At 42.0% G+C, this 22,014-nt stretch overlaps 1 protein-coding gene across 1 annotated transcript in view; it reads left to right on the top strand.

Moving 5' to 3' along the window:
* Nucleotides 1-22,014, top strand: part of WDR7 (WD repeat domain 7) — a 143,961-nt gene continuing 121,947 nt past the window's right edge. The window contains exons 1-7 of the mRNA XM_075727208.1: nucleotides 1-21; nucleotides 12,524-12,695; nucleotides 13,775-13,881; nucleotides 15,794-15,872; nucleotides 16,418-16,592; nucleotides 18,478-18,554; nucleotides 21,727-21,846. Coding sequence (XP_075583323.1) covers nucleotides 12,537-12,695; nucleotides 13,775-13,881; nucleotides 15,794-15,872; nucleotides 16,418-16,592; nucleotides 18,478-18,554; nucleotides 21,727-21,846 — 717 coding nt within the window. The 5' untranslated portion in view covers nucleotides 1-21; nucleotides 12,524-12,536. The remainder of the gene's footprint in view (nucleotides 22-12,523; nucleotides 12,696-13,774; nucleotides 13,882-15,793; nucleotides 15,873-16,417; nucleotides 16,593-18,477; nucleotides 18,555-21,726; nucleotides 21,847-22,014) is intronic.

Below are 22,014 nucleotides of genomic sequence, written 5' to 3'. Positions count from 1 at the left end.
CCACCGCCCCGGCGGGGCCAGGTGAGTGCCCGCCGGCTATCCTCGGGCAGAGGGCAGCCCTCCCCCGCCGGCGGGCGGTGCCGGTGCCCGGCGAGGGCTCGCCGCCGGCCCCGCTGCCCCGGCACCTGCCCGGGGCTGTGGCGGCCTCCGCCCCGGCGGGGGGGACCAGGCGGGCGGCAGCGGGGGGCGGGGGCGGGGCGGCCTGCGGGCTGCCGGCCCCCGCCCGCTGAGGCGGTGCGAGCGGGGCGGGGGGGGCCTGGCCGCAGGGCTCGGCCCGGCCGGCCCTCGCCGGGGGCGGCGGATAGGAGGGGGCTCGCTGCGCTGGGGGGGGGCCGGTCCCGCCGCCCGTGTTCCGCGGGGAGCGGCGCAGGGCGAGCCCCGGCCCTCCCCGCCTCCCCCCGCCGGGCCGCGGCAGGCTCGGGGCCGCGGCAGGCTCGGGGCCGCGGCAGGCACCGGCTCCCTCCGGGCGCTGCAGCGCCCGGGCTCCCCCGGGCTCGTTCCTTCAGCAAGTTTGGAGCCGGGCTGCAGCAGCCGCCCGTGGGCCCGCGCCCTGCTGCACCGCCTCGGAATGGGATGAATGGGATGGGGGCTCTTCGCTAATGGCAGGTTAGCCAGGGAGGCACTCTTCGTAGAGAAATACCCGGGAAATCACCCCTTAGAGGAACTTGCCCTGCTTTTCTTGCCGAATTCGCGTTACATCGCGGCCTCTCTGGTCGATTTCCTTTTTCCGCGCCAGCCATGATATTGCTGGCAGAGGGATGTGATTGAGAGTGTGCTTTGCAACAGCTTCGGATAGCTGTCCTTCATGTGATCGTGACAGCTCTAACCAGGAAAAATACACGCAGATCTAGTGTGTCATCAAGCCGAGTGCCAGGAAAGCCTGCGAACGGCTTTCAACGCTGTTAGCTATAATGAAGGATTTAGAGTCCCAAATCATTATTTGCTTTTTTTTCTTGTTTCATAACCTTCTGCGTATCCAGGGGGTGGTGTTTTGGGGGGATAACCAATCTTACCTTCATATTGTTAAATCCTTTTAAATTGGACTTTTGTAGTCGTTCACTCAGCTGGGGCAAGGGGCAAGCCGTAACCGTTCATTGGATCATCGCTGTTGTCGTTGCCACCTAAGGACTAAGGAAGAGCTTGTGTCTTAACCCGTTGCTTTTCAATTTCTGTTTTGGAACACAAGTTTGGTTTTGTGGAATTTATTTCTGATCTTGAGCGTATTGAGAAGGTTTGACAGTAACACCATCTTTTTATTTAGATTACTGTAATACATCATGGCCAATTGAAGACGTAGAGCCCTGTGACAAGTGTTGTCTCAGGGTGCTTGAAATCCAGATACGTGACATGAGGTAGCATTGCCGTTTGGAGGTAGCTGTTACAGATAAATTGACCTAGGGGGATGTAGAGGTACTGGCTGCACAATGTTACGGAGAAGCTCCTGGTTTAAGGGAAAAAGCAAAGACGATTTGAGGTGATGAATTTTGAATGAACAAAGTACATGGGGATAAAAGAAGGCCAGGTGCCATTAATTTTTTAATCTTTAATCAGGATAATGAGAATGATGGTCTGGTTTGTTAGTCATTATTACCTGGATTGAAATCACCTTTTCCCTTCACATAAACTTCAGCGTAGCCTAATGGTTTTGACCAAGTTCAAAATAGTAGGTTAGTTCTCTCCTGCAGATACGCTTAGTTCTGTATTAATGAGTAGGGTTAGTAAGGTCAGTGTGAATATTCATAGTATTAAAATTAAGTGTGCTGTGTTTACAAAATTAGGGCCTTTGAAAAGTCCTTACACCTCTTGGTTATGCAGGGATACATCAATTCTCCTTGGTAGCTCTTGGGGGCTTTTTTGTGTGTTTTGAAACAAGTAAAGTTGAGTAGCAAAATGAACGTAGTTGCCAGTTTAACTCCCCAGCTGCTGTCCCATTTGGTGTATTTGTACGTGCGTGGGGATGGCATTAAAACTCCAGGTTTACCTACCGGTTTCCTGACTTTGCTGTCATCATGAACAAATTGTTTCTTGATTGTACAGCTAACAAAATTGATTACATTCTTCACCTGTTTACTCATAATAGTCTCAGTGAAAAATAACATTTTTTAAATGCTTCTTTTTATAAGTAGTTTTTAGCATAGCGTTGCAATCTTTTTGTAGTTGCAAATCGGAAAGGTGTGCTGTTAATTGGATAAAGTATAAAGGTATAGTTATCGTTCTCCAAGTTTCGTATTTGGTGCTTATCAGATGCAAGCTGAAATGATAATGACTTGCTACCTGTGTCAAAGTGTAAGACCTGACCTGATAGATTGTTTTATAGTATTTGGTATCCTGCAGATATGATCCAAAATTTCTTTTAGCTAACAACAACAAAAAAAAATTCTGGGATTTATTTCCTGAAAAAGTATTACCTTTTGAAAGGCTTTCTCATGCTTGTCGGTTGGCATGGATTCACAAAGGGCAAGCTGTGCGTAACCAACCTGAGAGCCTCCCACGATGAGATGACTGGCTTGGTGCATGAGGGAGAGCAGCGAGTTGTTTATCTTGGCTGTCGTAAGGCTTCGACACCGTTTCCCCTAAGATCCTTGCAGACAAGCTGATGACATATGGGTCTGGATAAGGAGGCAGTGAAGCGGATTGAAAACCCATGGAATGGTCGGGCTCAAAGGGTCACCGCTGGCAGCATGAAGTCCAGCTGCAGGGTAGGTGGTTGAGCACTGGGGTGGGTTGCACAGGGCGAGGTTGTGGGGTCTCCATCCTTGGAGGTACCCAGAGCCCGACCGGACACGGGCCCGGGCAGCCTGCTGTAGCTGACCTGGCTTTTGCAGCGGGTTGGAGGGTAACATCTCCCGAGGTGCTTGCCAGCCTTGGCTGTTCTGTGATTCAAACTCATTTTGTTAGATTAATGATAGCTTAAGAAAACAAAAAAATTTTGCATTTGATCCCTTTGTAGTGAGTCAACACTAATTCCAAAAGATTCTGAAAATTACTGATGGATCTTCAGAAACAAGCAGAATTTAATTGACATAGCAAACTTTCCTGACCATCTGTATTTAATAACATAATTGTTTGTTTATTCACCATCTACTTAAAGAAAGGTGTGATTGTCTGAATATGTGGGTTCTGATAGTGAAAGATTTCTGCAACTCTGGGTAAAGTACTTAATTTTCTTCTCGTAGCTCATTAATCCCTCTTCTCCATCCCCAAGTATTAAATGGAAAAGGTCATTTGTAATTAAATTTAAAATCATCAGATTTTTATAAAATGCATTGGATTATTCAAATGGAAGCCATGATGTAACAGAAATGAGCCTTTACCATGTATGTATGATTGTCTTTATGTAAATGGTTTTAGGAGGGGTGTTACAAGGCTTAACTAATGTCTTTTTGAATGAGAGATTCTGTATGCATGAAAAATATTAGGCATAAAAATTGCTGTTCATTTGAAAATGTGCAATCCACTTAGAAGGTTTGTCCTGATGTCATGGATGGCAGCCATCTCTGTACTTACTGGTGGCAAATCTGAATAATAACATAATTTAAATTCTGCTGAAAATACAGAAAAATGGCATTAACATGTGGTAAACATTGATAGGGAAAGGAATGATTTATTCTTAACCTTTCTGAGCTGCTTTGTTTGAACATGAGCATAGTTACATTTATTTAAAAGCAGATGTTCATTTGGCAGCCTTTAATGGTTTGTTCTGGAGCTGTTACATACCGAGAGCATATATGATAAAGAAACAGTCAATTCATGGATGTATTTTTTTTGCAGATTCTTTTAGTGTCCACACATATCCTAAGATTAATTCTTCGTATGCATGTGCTTTAATGGAAATGAATGTGTTTGGAAAGAGCTCTTCTTGGCTTTTGCTGTGCTCTGTTAAGTAAAAGGTAGATTTATTTATCTTTTTACTTCTTTCCCCAAAGAAGCATTCCTTTCCCCTGGCCTGCCTCGCATCCTTCCCACGCGCCTGGTGTACCTGGATCCGTCTCCCCGAGGAAACGGGCTCGAGCACAGCACAGGGCTCGCTGAGCTCAGTCTGGGCAGCGTCACGCCAGAGTGCTGTAATGGGGCATGAAAGTGCTGAAGTATTCCACGACCCTGGCTGGGTTTATGTGCAGCTGATACTCTCTGTGCTTGGGGGATACCACTGTGGTTTGCTCCAGACCGGAGCAATCCGCAGCACTCAGGCGTGCGGCGCTTCAGGAAGTGCCCAGGTAACTGTGAATTCCCGTGGGGTCGCGCGCGGCAGATCAGCAACGCGATGGTTGCTTTGTGGTCATGCACAGAGGCTAAACCTAAACCAGGTGTCTTGGGAACAGAACTGAAGTTGCTCTCCTGGTTTTGTAGTTCTAGCAATATTACCGACGTTTTAAAGCTATGTGTGCAAACTGTTGGGGCTAAGTGCTGTAAGAGGGTGAAGAATTTGTGTGCTGCTGTCTGCCTCGTCCGTGCTTTGAAAGCCGTCAGCAGATCAAATGAGTTGGGCAGCGTGTCTAGCTGTACGACGGACTATGTTAATCGTACCCTCTGTTATCTCGCCTGGAGATGTCTCCAGTCCCATGCTGTGTTCTTCCTTCCTCTCCTTTAGCTTTGTTTTCTACTTGGGCAGTCTGCAACATCATTATCCCTGCTTCTTCCTAAACCTTTCCTTGTATGTCTACCCGCTGGAATATTTGAGGGCAAGGAAATCTACATATGCATCCCATGCTGTAGTGGCCACAACTGTTTCTCTGCACACAGGGCACGGAAATGCTACCAGCTCGAGGATTATATCCACTCGCTACTGACAGGCGTGAGAGGAAACCGGTTGTATTGTCCTGAGGCAATGCAGAGGGGAAGAGTCGCTCTCACTAGCTGCTGGTCTTCCTACCATACGTTGATTTTGTTTGTGTGCTTTTTCTGTCTGTAAAAATCCTTATTATGAGTGCTGTTTCAGGGTAAATAACTTGTGGTTTACAAGGTTTAATGAGGTCTTGAGGCTTCCCATCGCGACTGAAAGTTGTGGGAAAACTTGAGGAAATTGCAAACAAAACGTTCCTGTTTCAGGAACAGGTTGCATACCGGTGGAGGAAGGCTTGTGGATTGTTTTTCTCCTGTCTGTTGCTGTCACTCAGAAAGATAAAGGTACATGCAAAAACCGGATGGACAGGAATGCTAATCATTTTGTAAAATACTAGAATTAGTTTCCAAGTGTGAGCTGTGGCAGAAGGTAATAACCCATATGATAAAGGCTTTGAGTCCTGCTGTGGTTTGTATGCGGAATGTTTTTGTTTAGGTGTTATTCTGATTTGCTGCTTGTTAGGTTTATTTTATATGACAGATGAGGCAGAGGACCAGAAAAATTACGTGGCTCCGCCTTTAATCTGTTCTAGAAACAGTTGTTCTAAAGCACTCTGACCGTGCATCTGACCTTTGTCTTTATACCCCTGGCTATGCTACCTGGTCGTTCTCCTGATTATATTGAACAATAAGCTACTGTTAACTTTCAAATTTTCTATGCATCTGCCTTCTGCCTTCATCACCAGACTTTGATTTGAAATTACTGTTAGGTTTTCTGTTTGTAACTTGGTTCAATAAGTTAGCTGTGAATACTTTACCATAGCTTACTAGTCCTGAAAGTGCTAGTTAGTGTTTAGAGGACTTATAGCTTGATAAAGATGTTTGTGAGTCTTTGATTTGGTATTTATATGTTGTACTTAAGAAATCAGTTTAATAGCTTTACTCAAATAGGAATTTATCGCAGATTATGATATTTGCTTAAATACCAGCCTCTAAGCAGTGCAGTTGAAAGACTCACTTGACTATTCTACCATATCAGCATATTGTTTTTAATTTTTTGGATCATCTGCTGATCTAAAGAATCACTCTCTCTTTAAATACAAAGAACATAACAAGATGTATGTGTATATAACTCTAACTGGATTATATTTTGATGATAGTGGACCTGGTAACAAAAGCGTGAAAAAGGCTGAGGTACTCAGCGGCATTTTTGCCTTGTATTTTATGGGGAAAATAAAAATGCATAGGAGCAGACAGTGGCTAATGTGGTTGGGAGACTGCTCTCTGTCGTTGGAAAGCGGTGGTGATGGGGTAAGTTCAGTTCCTGATGACCGTGGAAGGTTCTGCGTCTGAAATGGCTTGCAGGCTGGGGGACCACGGGGTGGACGGCAGCTTGGTGGAAAGGGAGCTGGGCGTCCTGGGAGACAAGAAGCTGTGTCTCCGAGCGGCCGGGAAAGCTGCGTGCTGGACTGTACGACCAAGACTGTAGCCAGCAGATCAAGAAGAGGAAGCGCTAAATAGAGAGGAAGGTTTACGAGGCCGCAGTGCAGTACTGTGTGCGGTCTGGGGCTTCCCGGTACAAGGAAGGCGTTGACGTGTTGGAGCGATCCGGTGGAGGGCTGTCGGGGTGGTTCAGCCTTTGTGTGTGCGGTTAGGGAAAGATACAGCAGCAGAAAAATGGAGGTGTAAGACACTTCAGTTTGGATGACGGAAAGAAACACGTCTTTATTTTATATTTTTCTAGTCATCACGTCTGGCGAAACATGCCCCGCTACTCTGGACTATCATGGTATATCCTCAAAGAGATGCAAGGTACGGGTGTAAGCAGCGGTTATCTGCTGTAGGCGATGAGGAGAGGCAGCCTTATTTAGAGGGAACATGAGAGACGGTGTGGGTTTGGGGTGCTGAGTGGCACCTGTCAGGGTTGTGGAAAGGGACTGAAGAAGAGGGCCTTTATGACTCCAGAAAAGTGAGTGGAAAGAACTTCCTAAGGCACTGCAAAAGGTAGGGATGCTGTGATGTACATTGCAACGCTCACCTTGCGGAAAAGCAGGTAGAGGGAGAGAAAAGATCCCTTGTTGTGGGGCAGAGAACGAAGAAGAGAGCCTCCGCTTTTGTCGAGTCTTTTCCCACACCCCTGCATCTGTGTATTTGTTGTCTCTTTGAGAGAGGTAATTTGAAAGTGAAGCAAAATAAAGGCAAGTATGCTTTTATACACACACAGCCCTACGTACGTGCAGTAACACAAACTCATTCTTTTATTGGGTGCTTGGGGGAAGGAAGTGGGGATGCTGGCACTTGTGGAGGCGATAGAGAAAAACTTAACAGTCCCAATGAAGGCAGAGGGCTATTAAGCAGGAAGAACTCTGCTCAGTTTGGCGTCTCCGTTTTCCAGTTCAAAGTTCCAGTTCCCTTTTCTGCAAAAATAGTTTATTCTAGAGAGGTATAAATAACTAGAATGTGGGAATACGTTTGTAATGATTCACTGCATGCTTTTGACCATTTGTCAGTGGTACAGTGTTTATTTGCCACTGTAGTTTGTCATCATCGATGTAAAAAAAATTATTGATTGTTTACAGACGATAAGTGGGTTTTGGTTTTTGCAGGGGATGTATTCAGTGTTCGCCAGTGACAGAGGAGGGTTGTTCTTTGTCGACTGAATTCTTCAGCTGTTAAAATGAGCTTGTGGTATTTTCTGAAAATGAAGCTTTTAATGAAGGCATTGCGGTACCATAATAAAAAACTAGGAGGAAAGAGGTAGTTTTTCTTTTTGCTCTCTCTCCCAAAGGTTGATGTTAAGTATTCTAAGAATTCTGTTCCTCTTAGATAAAAGTTTTGAAATGTGAATATCTGTATGCCTTTAGAAAGTATTTTGCTGTTAATGTCTTCGGTGCTTTCTCTCATGTTTTTCTGCATGGAAAATATAAAATACTTCAGGTTACTTATATGTGCTAATACTTTTCTATGTTGTAATATCCTATACGTTCCTTTTGAAAATCCAGTTTAAGTATGTATTTATAGTGTTGTCAATTTTAAAGTTTTTATAAGTAGTTTGGAAGAGCACTAAACTGACTGCAGAATTTCAAGGAACAATTTTGTGCCCTGGGAGGGGAGCTTCTGTATTTACTCAGAAGTGCAGCCGTTTGCATCGCTAAAACAATCAAGTGACATGGAAATACTGTGACTTGGTCCCTGAACTGTGAGCAATAGGAAATGAAAGGAACGAGAAGAGATTTTTATGTTGCTTATCAGCATTTTTACTCCTAGACTTTTCGGCTCTGAAATTATTGATGGATTGCTTTATTAACCATTAAAATTTAGTTCATAGATTACACTGATAATAAAATAAAATTTCCTGTCATGAAAAAAAAAACAAACCTTTGAGGAGCTGTGGTCAAAGCAGTAGTTTTGAGATCACTGCTCTAAACCAGTGTGTCTTCTAGTCAGGGGGCGAGAGGAGCGCTCTGCGCGTGTTACCGGCAGCGGCTGCGGTTGTGGCGTCTTTCGGCATTAATTTGGGCACAGTTTGGCATTAATTTGGGTACAGTTTGGCATTTCTAGTCTGCAGTAGTGGAGCTGCTGAAGGGAGCTTTTTGTAGGTAGCGAGGGAAGAACACTTTGTTAAAGGATGTTGTACCTTGATTGGTATTCAAATGTTTTCATATATATAAAGCAAAGCAATTTCCATCTCTCCCCACCTTTCCCAGTGTGTCTTTTGTCTTATTTCATAATAAAAAATTGGGTGGTAAAAGAGTTAAATGGGTGTTTTTGTTTGGTTTTGGTGATTTTTTTTGTTGGTGGTGGTGGTGGTGGTTGGTTTTTTGTTTACGATTGCATTTTTTTTGTATTGCAGCTGGACACTTTATTTCTGTTTTTCTCTATATATTTATGATTATTTCACTGTAAATCGGGTATTTTTAGAATCGTAGCTCTTTAGTACGGTCACTGTACTCTTTAAAATTTTTTAATTATTTTATGGTTCTGTATTGTGATCAGCCAGACAGAACAATTGATCCAGCATTGCATAACAATTAACACTACATTTACAGGCATGTTTTACAACTACTAGTTTCACTGTAGCTAGAAGTATGTTGCAGTAGATGAAATGCTTGATTGTTGGTATTTATTTATACTTGTTCATTACATAATAGCTTTTAATAAAATAAGTAGTTCTTAATAACGATAGTCCAATGGGATGCAAGAAACGAGTTGGCATGAGATGGCACTTCATGGTAAATGATATTACTGTTGTTATGATGCGGATATTGTGAAAAACCAGAATGTATCCCTCGCTTTCAGAAGTTTGAGGCTTGGTATGTCCAGCTGGCCCTGTAAACTGTTCTACAGTCTGTAATACTTAACTATTCATTATTCTGCTCTTGCTGCCTTCCCTTCCCCCATTTTTCCACATACGCTGTCATGTTCGATTCCTCTGGCTGCAGAGGTTGTTTGCACTAGAAGTACAGGCAGCATTTGTCAAAAGTAATAAAAAACTACTTTCTTGAAGAAATTGCACGGTAACTTTTATACGGATGAGATGACATTAATTTCTGTTGAACTCCATGTAGTATAGTCAAACCCAGTGTTTTGAAATAGAGGGTGTTTTTGATGCGGAAAGCACTTGTTTAAGCGTTGGACTTGCCGCTGGGAATGGCCAGGGTCATGTGAGATCAAAAGGTCAAGTTCATGGCTGGCGCAGGCAAGAGCTCTGTAGCTGCCTCTCTTTGTACCAAATCTGAGTTTGTCTCAAAGGGGAGACTCTCAGACTTGTACGATAGTTTTCAGTGGAACTGGAGATTGTTGAATTAAATTCCCACAGCTTGCATGGAAATCTGGAGCTCGTGCTTGTGCTCCCTTTGAGCAGAGGGCAGGCGGGCTTGTTTTGTGGTGCGGCGGTAGCTGGGCAGGGGGTCAGCGTGGCTCTGCTCGTTTGCTGGTGAGTTCCTTCTGACCATCGCTGCTGTCCGGTCGGGGTGTCATGGGGACACAAAGGGCAGCTGTGGCTATCGCACTGGGGAACCAGGGTTGGGAACCTTAGATTCAGGACGACCTTTATTTCCCTCTCTCATTTAGGACGAGAGGAAATGGGCTCAAGCTGCGCCAGGGGAGGTTTAGGTTGGAAATTAGGAAAAATTTCTTGACGGAAAGGGTGGTCAAGCATTGGACCAGGCTGCCCAGAGAGGTGGGGGAGTCCCCATCCCTGGAAGTGTTCAAAAAACGGGCAGAGGTGGCACCTGGGGCCATGGTTCAGTCTGGTCTGCCCTTGACTGGTTTAGTGTGGGCTTGGTAGTGTAGGTTAATGGTTGGACTGGATGATCTTAAAGGGCTTTTCCAACCTAAACGATTCGATGATTCTATGATTCTATAATTCAGGATTTTTTTTCCCCTCTTCTGAAGTGCTGTGAAATAGGTTTATGTATCTGAACAAATGCAAACGTTGCTGGATCGGTCAAGCAAGAAGAATATGTATGTATCTATAGAAAGACAGGAAAATATGCATTTTAAAATATTTTTTTGGCGAATTCTGCCTGTGTTTGACATGTTTATATTCCCTCTCTAAATCAGAAATTCTGCTGTGGTAAGTTCAGAACATAAACCTCCATGAGATAGTACATAAGGAGCGTTTGTTTATTTAACACAAATGTTTTGCCCATTCATGTATCACAGAATACTCCAAGCAATAACTTTCCATAACTCAAACTTTTACCACGGTGGAGTAGAGTAACTCCTGCAACTCTGTTTGAATCCAGAATAAGAGACCGATAAGAAAATGTCAGTCATTCTTGATATATTTTCTCTGCTCGATGGCTATGTGTACCATTTTTCACACTGACAAGCTCAGTGTGAGCAAACTCGGCTTCAGGGATTGTACGTTGTAAAAACATTCAAGTGGTTGGCAAGCTCAGGATGTTGCTAACAAAAACAGTGGTTTGTTTTGGCGTTTAAGACCTGTGCTAATCCTCCAAACTGTTTTTTATTACTACAACTTGAGTTTCTATGATGTTTCCTTTCTCTCTGACGTTATGATTCAAAGACCTTTGCTGTTCCCTATTTCCCAGTCACCAAAAAAAAATCTGGCTTTGTGAAAGATAAAAATTTCTCCATGTTATTTGTGTCAATATATTTTAATGTATTAAATGTTGGCATGAAGATAGCGTTGCATCTGTTTCTTGTTGGAGAGTGGCCAGAATCCAATCTGTATGGCAAATCGTAGTGATCAAAGCTATCTTCAGATATTAAATAAGCATAACCAGCGCTACTGTAGTTACTCAAAATACTTCTGTTTGAGTGGCCGGCTGATCGATTGTTGCTTTGTATTTAAATACAAATTGACTCTCTTAAAAAAAAAAAAAGGGGGGGGGGGGGGGCATTTTAGGTCCACAGATGAACTTCACAAAACTTGTCAAATCTGCTGAGTCAGCAAGTTTTACTTGAAATGAGAAATGAGGGAGGATGAGAAGTGGTCTGCACTCGCTGTGTTTATTCCTTTCCTAGCTTTCATTAGTTCTAAATAGTGTTGATAATGCTAGTGAAGATTTTTTTTTCCACTCAAACCACACCTTTTGATACTGCATGTTCTAATGCCTTTTCCCTCTTGATACTGCATGTTCTAATGCCTTTTCCCTCTTGATACTGCATGTTCTAATGCCTTTTCCCTCTTGATACTGCATGTTCTAATGCCTTTTCCCTCTTGATACTGCATGTTCTAATGCCTTTTCCCTTATCACCCCGTCTAAGCAGCTTGTGCTTGCATGTGGCTCTGCCTGCCGTGCAAGGCTGTAGAAGTACACCTTGACTTTTGCACCAATATCAGGCAGGCAACACTGAAAGCATTTACCGCCAAGGCTTAGGAAACACAAACTGAAAGGTTCAAAACTAACAAAGAAACTGAAAGGTTCAAAACTAACAAAGAAACTGAAAGGTTCAAAACTAACAAATATCTCTTAATTAGGCTATTTCTATTTTTGATTAGCTTTTATTTGTTTGGTTGGCCTCTTTAGCTGTGTGTGTGTGAGGGGGAATGAGCTATCAGAGTCAGAGTACGAGTTAAGGAATGGCGTTAACCTTGAAAATGTTTCCAACCTGTAATTTCAGCTAATGCAGGATACTAGATACTCCAGCGTAAATACAAACCTGCAAAAGCTATGTCGACGTGACGGTGTTCTAACAGAATGGCATTTCTGAAAAGTGCGTAGTCATCTGTAGAAAGCTCCGGAGCCTATTTTTGATTAAAGGCCATTGCGTTTCCAAATGGGAATGAGCTCTGCTGTCGGGTGTGTAATAGCTGCTGCAGCCCTGGGACTCAAAGCATTTGTTCCTTCAGTATTGTAAAAAGAAAGATTTTTGGTGAAAGTGCCTGTGTGCATAGGGAGATGCTGTTTGGTATCTGTGCGTGTAGGGAAATGCCACTTTGAAAAGTACCTTTTGCAAAATGTGTAAGAAATCAAAATTCTGATGTTATAATACTACCACAGTTCACTGTATTTTTCAAGTGACTGTTCAAAGAATGTTATTTAATCCATACGTGAAAATGAACGCATTCCCTGACGAGAGAAGAGGTGCTTGTACTCTGTATTTTATTGGAAGAATGGCATATATAGTGACTACGTTTCTTTTGTATAAAGCGTTTATAAAGTCACTTCAGACTAATTTTTTTAAGTTTTTGTCAGGATAAGAGCGTGCTAGGTGAAGGAATGGCATACGTGAGACGTAACATTTATCATCTTGATTAAACTGACAGGTGTGAAAGCAAAATGGCCGGCAACAGCCTTGTCCTGCCCATCGTCCTGTGGGGCCGTAAAGCCCCCACACACTGCGTGTCCGCCCTGCTGCTGATGGAGGACGCCTCCATGATCGTCACGGGATGCCACGACGGACAGATATGTCTCTGGGACCTTTCTTTGGATTTAGAGGTAAGGCTGAAGTCTGTATAATCTGAATTTTCTTTGTGTTTAAGGTGCGTATCGTTGTTGCCAGCGTGGCTTTATTCTTCGACGTTAGTGTCCATGCTGGTCTCCGGTCCTTTCTACGCCCTGTTCACTTGTCCTTTTTCCTCCCTCTCATGAGGCCGCTGCATGCTTCCCCTAGTGAATATTTCAGATTAGAAAGAGACGTTTCGCTCTTGAACTTTGTTGCTGCTCTTGCAGTGATTTTTTTAAGTAATTACTTCCTCTTCTCTGGAGCTGCTCTAAACTAGTTACTTCCAAGTTTAGCTGCTTAATATTGTTTGGTGAAAACAGATTCCAGTGATCAGAGGACTGTACTTAGCAAACTTTTTCAAGTTATTTTATTCAACCTTTTTTTTTTTTTTTAATCCATAAAAACTGAAAGAGAAGAAAGGCTGGTAGCAGAGATAAAGGTTGATGATTAATTGTTTTTTGCCAGTGGCTGCCCTAGAGTTGAAATCTGCAAGTGTCTATTTTGAATATGATCTTGTTTGCCTTGGTACAAAGACTTTTAAACTCTTGGAATGCAGTAGCAAAACAATCCTTTCTTGTAAAAAAAACAAAAACCCCAAAAAACCCTCGACCCCCAAAAAACCCAGCATGCTTCAGGAAAAGTTTGTACTGAATACCTAATGTCTGTGAGTTATCCCCATAAATTATGTTTGTCTGGTATATTTAAAAAGAAAGAACAGGAGGAAGTGACTAGTTCTTTCTAGAAAGGACAAATAAAGGGCAGTTTTCTTTTAAATTCAGCTCATGATTTAAAAATATTGTTTGCATGAGTTTGATACAAGACACATTTTGTTCACAAATTTGCATTACAGTATTAGGCAGAAACTTTTCTTTTTCCCCATGTACTATAGCAGCATTCAGTGCAAACTTTTAAGATTATGTATCTGCTGCTATGCTAATTAAATGTGTGTGTATGTACGCTAACAGATATATATTTATATAATACATTAAATGGAAATCTGGAATGTGTATATTCTGGTTAAGTAATAGTGCCTATGTTATTTTTACTTCACGTTTTATTTCCCTGATTCTAGATTAATCCCAGAGCTCTGTTGTTTGGTCATACAGCCTCCATTACTTGTTTATCAAAGGCCTCTGCTTCCAGTGAAAAGCAGTATATAGTGAGCGCATCAGAAAGCGGGTGAGTTTCCTGAGGATTTATTAATATGCAGATCTGTTAAGTAGTGGAAATTGAGGGTAGCGGAGAGATCATGTTATTTACATACACAGTATTTTTTTACTTAATCTAATGTCTATAGATATTCCAAATGATGGGACTTCCAGTGCAGATACTGAGCGTGGTGTGAATTTTGGATTCGTGGCCTGAAAGGAGCGTAGGGAAGTGCCCGAGGTCCTGGAGGGTTTCCTCTGTAACTTGGAGTAACTACTGTTGCTACCAGTAGCTTCTGAGTTTCTAAGTAGAGGTAGAAGCATTTTGGTTATAAATGAATCTTCTTCCTCCGTGGACTTGCACTGAACAAGACGGGTCGCCTTCGCTTCTGTCCTGCGGCACGCCATCTCGTCATACTGCTGGCTTTTAGCATCTCTTTCCCGAGTCTTAACGGCACGGGGAACGCTACGTATTGAGGTGCGGTATAGGGTTAAAGTGGATTAGCTGGTTTTGCGGAGACTGTTATTCTGGAGTAAAAGTAATTGTATTTTGGAAAGAAGTTGTAATTACACGTCATAGTATTCCTTCTTAAACGAGTGGAGACTTTGAACGCTCTTAGATTTAATGTGGTACGCATGTGTAATTTGTATGCCTTTCCACTTTACCTTTTCAAAGTTTGCTTTGAAAAGCTAACGTTCCAACTCGGCTGTCCTTCACTAGGGAAAATATTTCACCTGAAAGTATTTGCAAAGGTATTCCTTCCAAGAGCATCAGTCTGTTCTTGACGGCTTTTTCACTCATTTACAGAATGTACTGTTTGAATGACAGACTTTTCTGGTTATAAAAGGAAAAAGCAGTTTGTGAGTCTGGGTGGGTTTTTTGTTCATTTGTTTATTTGCTTTGTTTTTTAAAAGGCTGTTTACCGAAAGGTGGACCTCCAGGCTGAGGGCAATATGATCAACTCTGGTTGAGGAAGAAATTTCTTAACCTCTGCCTATATAAATGTAGCTGGCCAGGTATAGGTCTGGTTTGTATCCAAATAAAATAAGGAAGTTTTTTATCTGGAAAAGGTGGGGAACAATATGACTGAACAACCTTTTAACCTGGAAGCTGAGAGTAGAATGTGTCAAAACTTAGAATTTCCATCTTGTAGTGATTGCAGTATTAAGTAATCTTTTCCTTTGGATTTAGAACCAAAATATGTTTTCATTGTTAAATCTGATGTAAAGGGAAAAAAGGTGAGAAAGTAGCTGACAGATTCTGTTCTGATTATATTTTAATATAAAATTTTAAAAGTGTTTTTTTTAAATACTGTAAACGGGGAATGGCTGCTAATTGGAATGAATTCATACAGGTAACTGTGATCTTTGCTCATAAGGCAAGTCAGAAAAGTATCTACTGGTACAAAATTTATAATTTGTTGTTCAGTGCTTTCAGTTTGGTTTTAAAAGTGCTTAAGAGTGCCAGTGATGCTTCCACCCCTTAACAGCCTGGGCCCTCAGAAAACCCCGCAGTGTTCGTTGCCATCTGACACAGTTCTGTTTTCTGTAATGCTGCTTTCTTCCTCACAAACGTGGAGAAGGCAAGCTAATCTTTGGGCGACGTAGGGGATGCAGTAGGAGTATGTAACGACTTGAAACATTTGAGAGGAGTGAGAAATTCTCAGTTAGGTACTTGTGTTTACTTAACATTGATTGTTTATGATGAACCTCGGCATTTCACTTGTTTCCCCTTATCTTTGTAGGGAAGAAGACGTTGTGTAGATGCAGATAAAAGGACTGGAAATTCAAGTTGATTTTGAGTTTCCTTTATCTAAATACAATTCATATAGTCACTAACAAATGGTTCAAATGGTTAAATTTCTCCCAGTGTAAATGATTTTTAAACTCCTGGAAGATTGAAATATTTTCCATGTAGTTTTAATCTGCCTTTTATATTTTAGGGAGATGTGTCTGTGGGATGTGAATGATGGGAGGTGCATAGAGTTTACTAAACTAGCCTGTACACATACTGGCATACAGGTTAGTACTTCGTTATATTTCAGAAGTCCTGTTCTATACTGCAATGCATGGATAACTATAGATCAGTTATCAAAGCAAGACTGGTTTGTTTCTTTTTAAGCTTAATAATGACATTATCTGCATACTTCAGCATCTCATAAATATGCTGTATCATCAAATGCCCTAGAGCTGGAAATATGTGTTGTGCTTCAGCATTTGAAAAAATGTATCCTAATTAATGAGAGAGGCTGGAAAGAAAGGAGGAAAAGGAGACAATTTTTGGAGGAGTACTGCCGGGGGGGTGGGAGCGTGAGGATGATCGTAGCCGGGAAGGCTGAGGCAGGCTTCCGTCAGCTGCAGGAGCTGGGTGTACGGGGTGAGGATTGCCTGGGGCGGATAACAGGAGAAAGCAGCCTCTGCAAAAATCTCCCCTCATCAGTGCAGAGTAGTAGTTTCTAAACATATAGGCATTAGAACATATTTCTGAAAATAGGATTTTGATTAAAAATGAGGTAGTCAATATCTCACACAGAGTATAATTTTGTATTTTGTTAACATCCATTTAGTTCTATCAGTTTACAGTTGGGACTCAGCGTGAAGGGAGACTGTTGTGCCATGGACATTATCCAGAAATTCTTGTTGTGGATGCCACCAGCCTTGAAGTTCTTTATTCTTTATTATCAAAGATATCTCCTGACTGGATCAGCTCCATGACTATCATTCGATCCAATAGAACACAAGGTAATTATTTTTGTTCCTTTTATTATGGCTTTGCCTCCCTATAAGACAAATACTGTTTTCAACTTTTTCAAGAACCTGGGGAGGAACCAGAATGTTGCTTCTTGTGATCTTGGCCAACACCCAGTAAGCTCTGACCTTTCCAAAAAGCAAAGTATACATAGTTGTTTCTAGTCCCCGAAGAAGAGGCTAGTTTAATGTCTCTGCAGTATTGTCTCTGTTGCTGTTCTATCAAATGGGAGTTTTGGCTCTGGCTAAACTGTAAGTGCTTTCTCATGAACAGAACCTAAAATCTAGCCAAATCGCTGTGTGAGTGCGCTTGGCAGGGGCCAGGCTCGCCTAGTAAATAGATTGTTCTGTCATCTTCGGTGTGTGCATGTGCTGAAACCTGAAGGACGAGGAACCTTCCTACAGGAAGATTGTTTTCGTTTTGTGGTTTTTTTAATAAAAGCGTATTCCACTAGGTTGATAACTTGTTTTCTCCTTGAGAATTCAGAAAGAGTTCCAGAGAGCACTGTGACAGCAAGAGCCTGGAAATTGGCACAAGACTGAAGGAAGGGGTGCAAACACTGTGAATGCTAGGGCTGTCACCTGCATTACTGGTGTGATGTGCAGTATACACTGAGATCATGTGGCAAGCTATACACTGTAATTTTTGACAAGATACATACGTACTATGAGTATTTCTTGTGATTACTAGCTTTATCAGAAGCGCTGGCATAACATTTTCAAAGCTGCTATTGTAGGAGATGTGTTCAATGAATGTGCTGGTTAAAGTACACAATGGGATTAAAAAACCTGAAGACTGCAGAGGGAGGAACTTCTAAAAGCGATGACAGTTTAGCGGAGCGGTATGTGAGTAGGCTCACGTTCAGTGGTGCATTAGTTGACAGGGTTTGAAGTGATACCTGTCCCCACGTCTGTTTTGCTCTGCTAGTTTGTGTTAGCTTGCTAGGCTTTAAATTCTGGCAGCTGAGGCGGAGAGGTGTCTCATTCAGGTTTTCCTGTTGTGGAGACTGCAATTCCTAAGAGGTTTGGGGAACACTAAGGAAGAAGATCCTGACAAAAGGAGAGACTTCTATCTTGAGATAGGCTGACAGCAGTTGTAAACTGCGTGTTCCCAAAGTCCTGGAGTGGGAAAGCTCAGTTGCCATCCCCACAACATCTTAGGTTGCTGGAACGACTGGAAGTGAACTCTGGTATTAAGTCTTTCCTTATACTGCCTTTAATTTTATTTCTTGTTTTGCAATCGTCTCTATATTGTAATCAAGAAGTTGCCCCTTGGATTTTGGTCTTACACCCGGCTTGTCTGGTAGAAACGGGAATGTGTGGGAAGTCTGACTAGCGCTTGATATGCTTTGGTTTTCTGTGAAGGTAATAACTCTAGTGGAGTAATCTTGCAGAGATGGCCTTTGGGAGCCCGCAGCCGAGAGACGCGTGAGCAGCTGTACAGCCAGAGCACGCTTCCCGTTGGACTGCAGTGTCCTTGGAGGCTGGTGTGGGCAGACAGCTTGGCACGAGCAGCAGATCTCTCCTCTTGGGAGAGTGACCCCGTGCCTTTGGGGAGGGCGATGGGACAGCCCACAGCGTCTGAGAGCAACGCTAGAAACAACTGTGACTTCCCCCCGCTTAAGTTGAGCCCCGAGTGCTCATTGCGAGATGTAAACACGGAACTGTGGGATCTGTGTGTGTGCGTGTGCAGATGTGCTTCTGGAACACCACTCTGCAAATAAACATTTGATTTTTGAAGCAAACACTTCAGGAATGTTTTGATAAACTTTTCATGTTGAGGTACTCTCAGTATATTTTTGTACTCAGATATGCACAAGTGTGCAACCAAATGAAGACGTCGTCGTACTTACCAGCCTACTGTTTGTTTTTTCCCCAGAGGACACTGTTGTAGCAGTTTCGGTGACTGGCATCCTGAAAGTATGGATAATAACCTCTGAAGTTAGTCGGATGCAGGTAAACAAAGGCTTCTGAATTAATGATATTTCCTGTTGTGATGAGGGGAGAACTTCTATTAATGCTGTTTCCTGTTTTTCCAGCTACCTAATGATACTATGTTTTTTTTCCTCTTTGCCATTTGAAAATCAGCTTCCTTAATTTTGCTTTACTGATTCTTCAGGTTACCAGCAGAACTCCTAATCTTTCTCATGCTTGACTGAGAGAATTTATTTCAAAACTAAGAGTAGGATGATTTCCATTTTCTACAAATCTACCTTTTTTTGTACCACATAATGATTTGTGTTAATATACAAATATTCTTGTTAATATACGAATACTTGTCTTTTAATTTTTCCTTCTTTAAAAGTCCTATTCTTTCGTTAAGTCATCTTAAGTACATTCCACAGGAGTTTTGAGTTCCAAAGGGAGCTTAGTAACAAAGATTGTTACAGTAATGTGTAACCTCCCAAACTGATACGGATGCATCACTTTATTCAGTACAGGCAAAACTTCTATATGCAACGGCTTGCAGTACAGTACTCATTAGTTGAAAGAGATGGTGCTAATAAATACATGTTTACTCTGTATAGTACAGATAGAAGAAATAAGTCACAGAGTTTAAAGCTTGCCCTGTACTGCATGGGAACTGTGTGTCTTTAATATGGTGGTGGCATTATAGAAGTGCCTTTATCACAATACTTCATATTTTTAAGATTAAATTCTCCAGCTGCATTTCTTATGCTCTTGAAAGATCTGTACTTAATTTTTAAAAAAATATATAGTTTTATTATATCATACTACATTACTACTATTATTACTAAATTTAGTATTAAATTTTATTTAGTATTAAAATTTATTATTACATGTAGTATTTTCTTTGAGAAAGATAAGAAGTGAGATGTGAAGATGCTTGGAGGGTTTGCTGAGCAGAGAATACAGTTTTTAGGAATATTCATTATTAAGGATTATCTACAGCTCGCTCTGTTATTTGGCAGTTCCTGTCTTCCTGTGTACTAATGAATAAAAGTCTGAAAGGAGATTTGCTACACGTCTCATAGACCTCTGGCAAATAAGCTATTCACAGAAACCTCTTGTAAAAGGGATACCTTTATACAGATGTTTAGCGACTATGGAAAAATAACCTTATGATATATAAATGAAGTCTTTTTTGATGAACTTGTTTATTTCCAGAATATTTGTAATGCAAAAGCCACACAGTTTGTGTTAGCTTGGAAGACCTATGTAATGGAATTCCTTGCTTTTGACCCCATCAGGGCACAGAGGTGGTATTCATGGTTTTTTTGTTTCATAGTTTCAAACTTGATGAAATTATGTTTGTTCTCTAAGTGTTTTCTGGAAACCCTTGTCATGCAGCTAGTAATGTTTTAGCTAGCATCACATTTAAGTTACGCTTTAAAAAAAAAAAAAAGGCAGCTGTGAATAGTGAAGAGTATTGGCTGTTATGAAAATGAGAAGCACAAAGATGTAGCTGAACAGGAGCTTATCACAGTCTAGTCTAGGTGGGATATGGAACCTTGAAAGCATGAAACGTGAGCTGAATCTGCTTAGTTTCAGCTGACTATCGATGCAAGGTAATTCATTGACAGTGACGACACTAAATAGGCACCGCTAATCTGTCCAGCCGGGGAACTTGTTAGACTTAAGTGATGAAAGAGGATACCACGTGCTCTTGCAGATCTTCTTATGAGGAATAATAGAATAAGAACTGCTACGAGCGTTTGGTTTTTCCTTAGAAGTTGGCCATCTGGCGTCTTATGAAACGGCATAGTCCCTTTTCCATCACGTGGTCTCTTTTATGTTCCTAAGTTCAATTTGAGCAAGAAAAAAAAAACCAGCTGGGTATTTTCTTGTTATCTGATTTTCACCTGTATGTTGTTCTGTGTAGAGACTCAGTGTCAGACGCTGGTTGCTGTCACGCTGTCTGAGCACTTAAATGGTTTCTGCATAGGACAGAATGCTTATTGCCCATCTTTAAGATGAGGAAATAATATTTCAGGAAAATACTATCTTGCCACAGAGATCTGTAACAGGGTAGGGAGTTGTGATCTTGGACATCTGAGTCCCCACTTCTGCCTTAATTGCCTGGCTATCCTGATTTTTCTCTGCCCTGTCTCAGTAAGGTTGTTTTTTATGGAAGTGAAGAGCCCTGTGAAATTGGTTAAAGTGACTGGCACTGCAGATGGGTCTTCCTGTAAGTTTGTACCCAGTCTGCCTGTTTATACCCACAGCAGGGTATCTGCAGCCTTCGGCTGTTTCAGCCAGGTTTTTATAACTGTAAGCCAGACTTTTCAGATGACGAGTGGCATGGCTGTCCCTCCTTCCTTCAGGGTACCCCAAGTCAGAGCGAGGATGGACAGTCAGTCGAAGTGAGGATTAGCTCGGGAGCTGTGTGTGTGTGTGTGCTGGATCCGGACAGGTTAGCAGTGACCACCCTCAATACAACCAGAAGAGAAAAGTTTTGCTGTGAGGTGGGCCCAGATGAGTCGAGGTGCAGCACTGATGTGATACATCAGTCTAATACGCAGACTCGGCAGAGGTGCTTGGCCAAATGGTTAAGATCCCATGCTATTTGACAGTACTAGATTGAATCTCGGAAGAACGTGGTCAGCAGGGACTGAATCTTAACCTCTGGCCAAGGGTCAGTCTACGGCTGGAAGCTTTGAGACGCGGTGATGCTAGGGACACGAGGAAGGGCACGGGCTCGTGTGTTCAGCAGTTCAGCTCTGGCTCTGCTGGCGTGCTGGTCACGCTTGCACCTGATTAGGGCTATAAACGTGCGCTCTCTAAATAAAAGCGATAACCTCCTGCTGGGGTCATTCTTGCCTGTCTCTACAAGCCGACTTCTTACCTATCACTTCCTCAGTTCTGCACGTTTACTGCGCTTGTACTTGTGACAGTCTGCAGACTTGACTCTTTATCCCAGGAAAGTTTGTATTCAAGATATGATATACCCACAGGAGTAGCAAAAGAAAACATAGGTGTTTATTTCAGTTAAAATTTCCAGAAACATTGACAAGCTCATGACTTGAGCAAATTTAAAACTATCAAGAAATGCCTTTTTTGAAGATGCTGTTATTGCAGAAGGTAATATGGCTGTATTTAATCTCAGAATTATAATTTTAAATAAAATGCAGTTAATTTAATGTTGGTTTTGTTTGTTTGTTTTTAGGATACAACACCAGTATTTGAAGAGGAGTCAAAACCTATTTATTGTCAAAACTGTCAAAGCATTTCTTTCTGCGCGTTTACCCAGCGGTCGTTGTTGGTGGTGTGTTCCAAATACTGGAGGGTAAGGCAAGCTAGCTGAACACCACCTGGCTGCTTTTCACTGTAGAAGCTGACTTAATGACATTGCCAGTAAGACATTTAGATCAAGATGTTCTAAGTCCTTTTAACGTGTCTATATTGAAACAAAAATTAGCTGCTGTCTGGGCATTTTAATCTGTTTTTGGTTAAT

Source organism: Pelecanus crispus, chromosome Z (assembly GCF_030463565.1).
Source record: "Pelecanus crispus isolate bPelCri1 chromosome Z, bPelCri1.pri, whole genome shotgun sequence".
In the NCBI taxonomy this organism is placed as follows: Eukaryota; Metazoa; Chordata; class Aves; order Pelecaniformes; family Pelecanidae; genus Pelecanus; species Pelecanus crispus.
The sequence above is the reverse complement of the archived record's forward strand: the minus strand, read 5'-3'. Positions and strand labels throughout refer to the sequence as shown.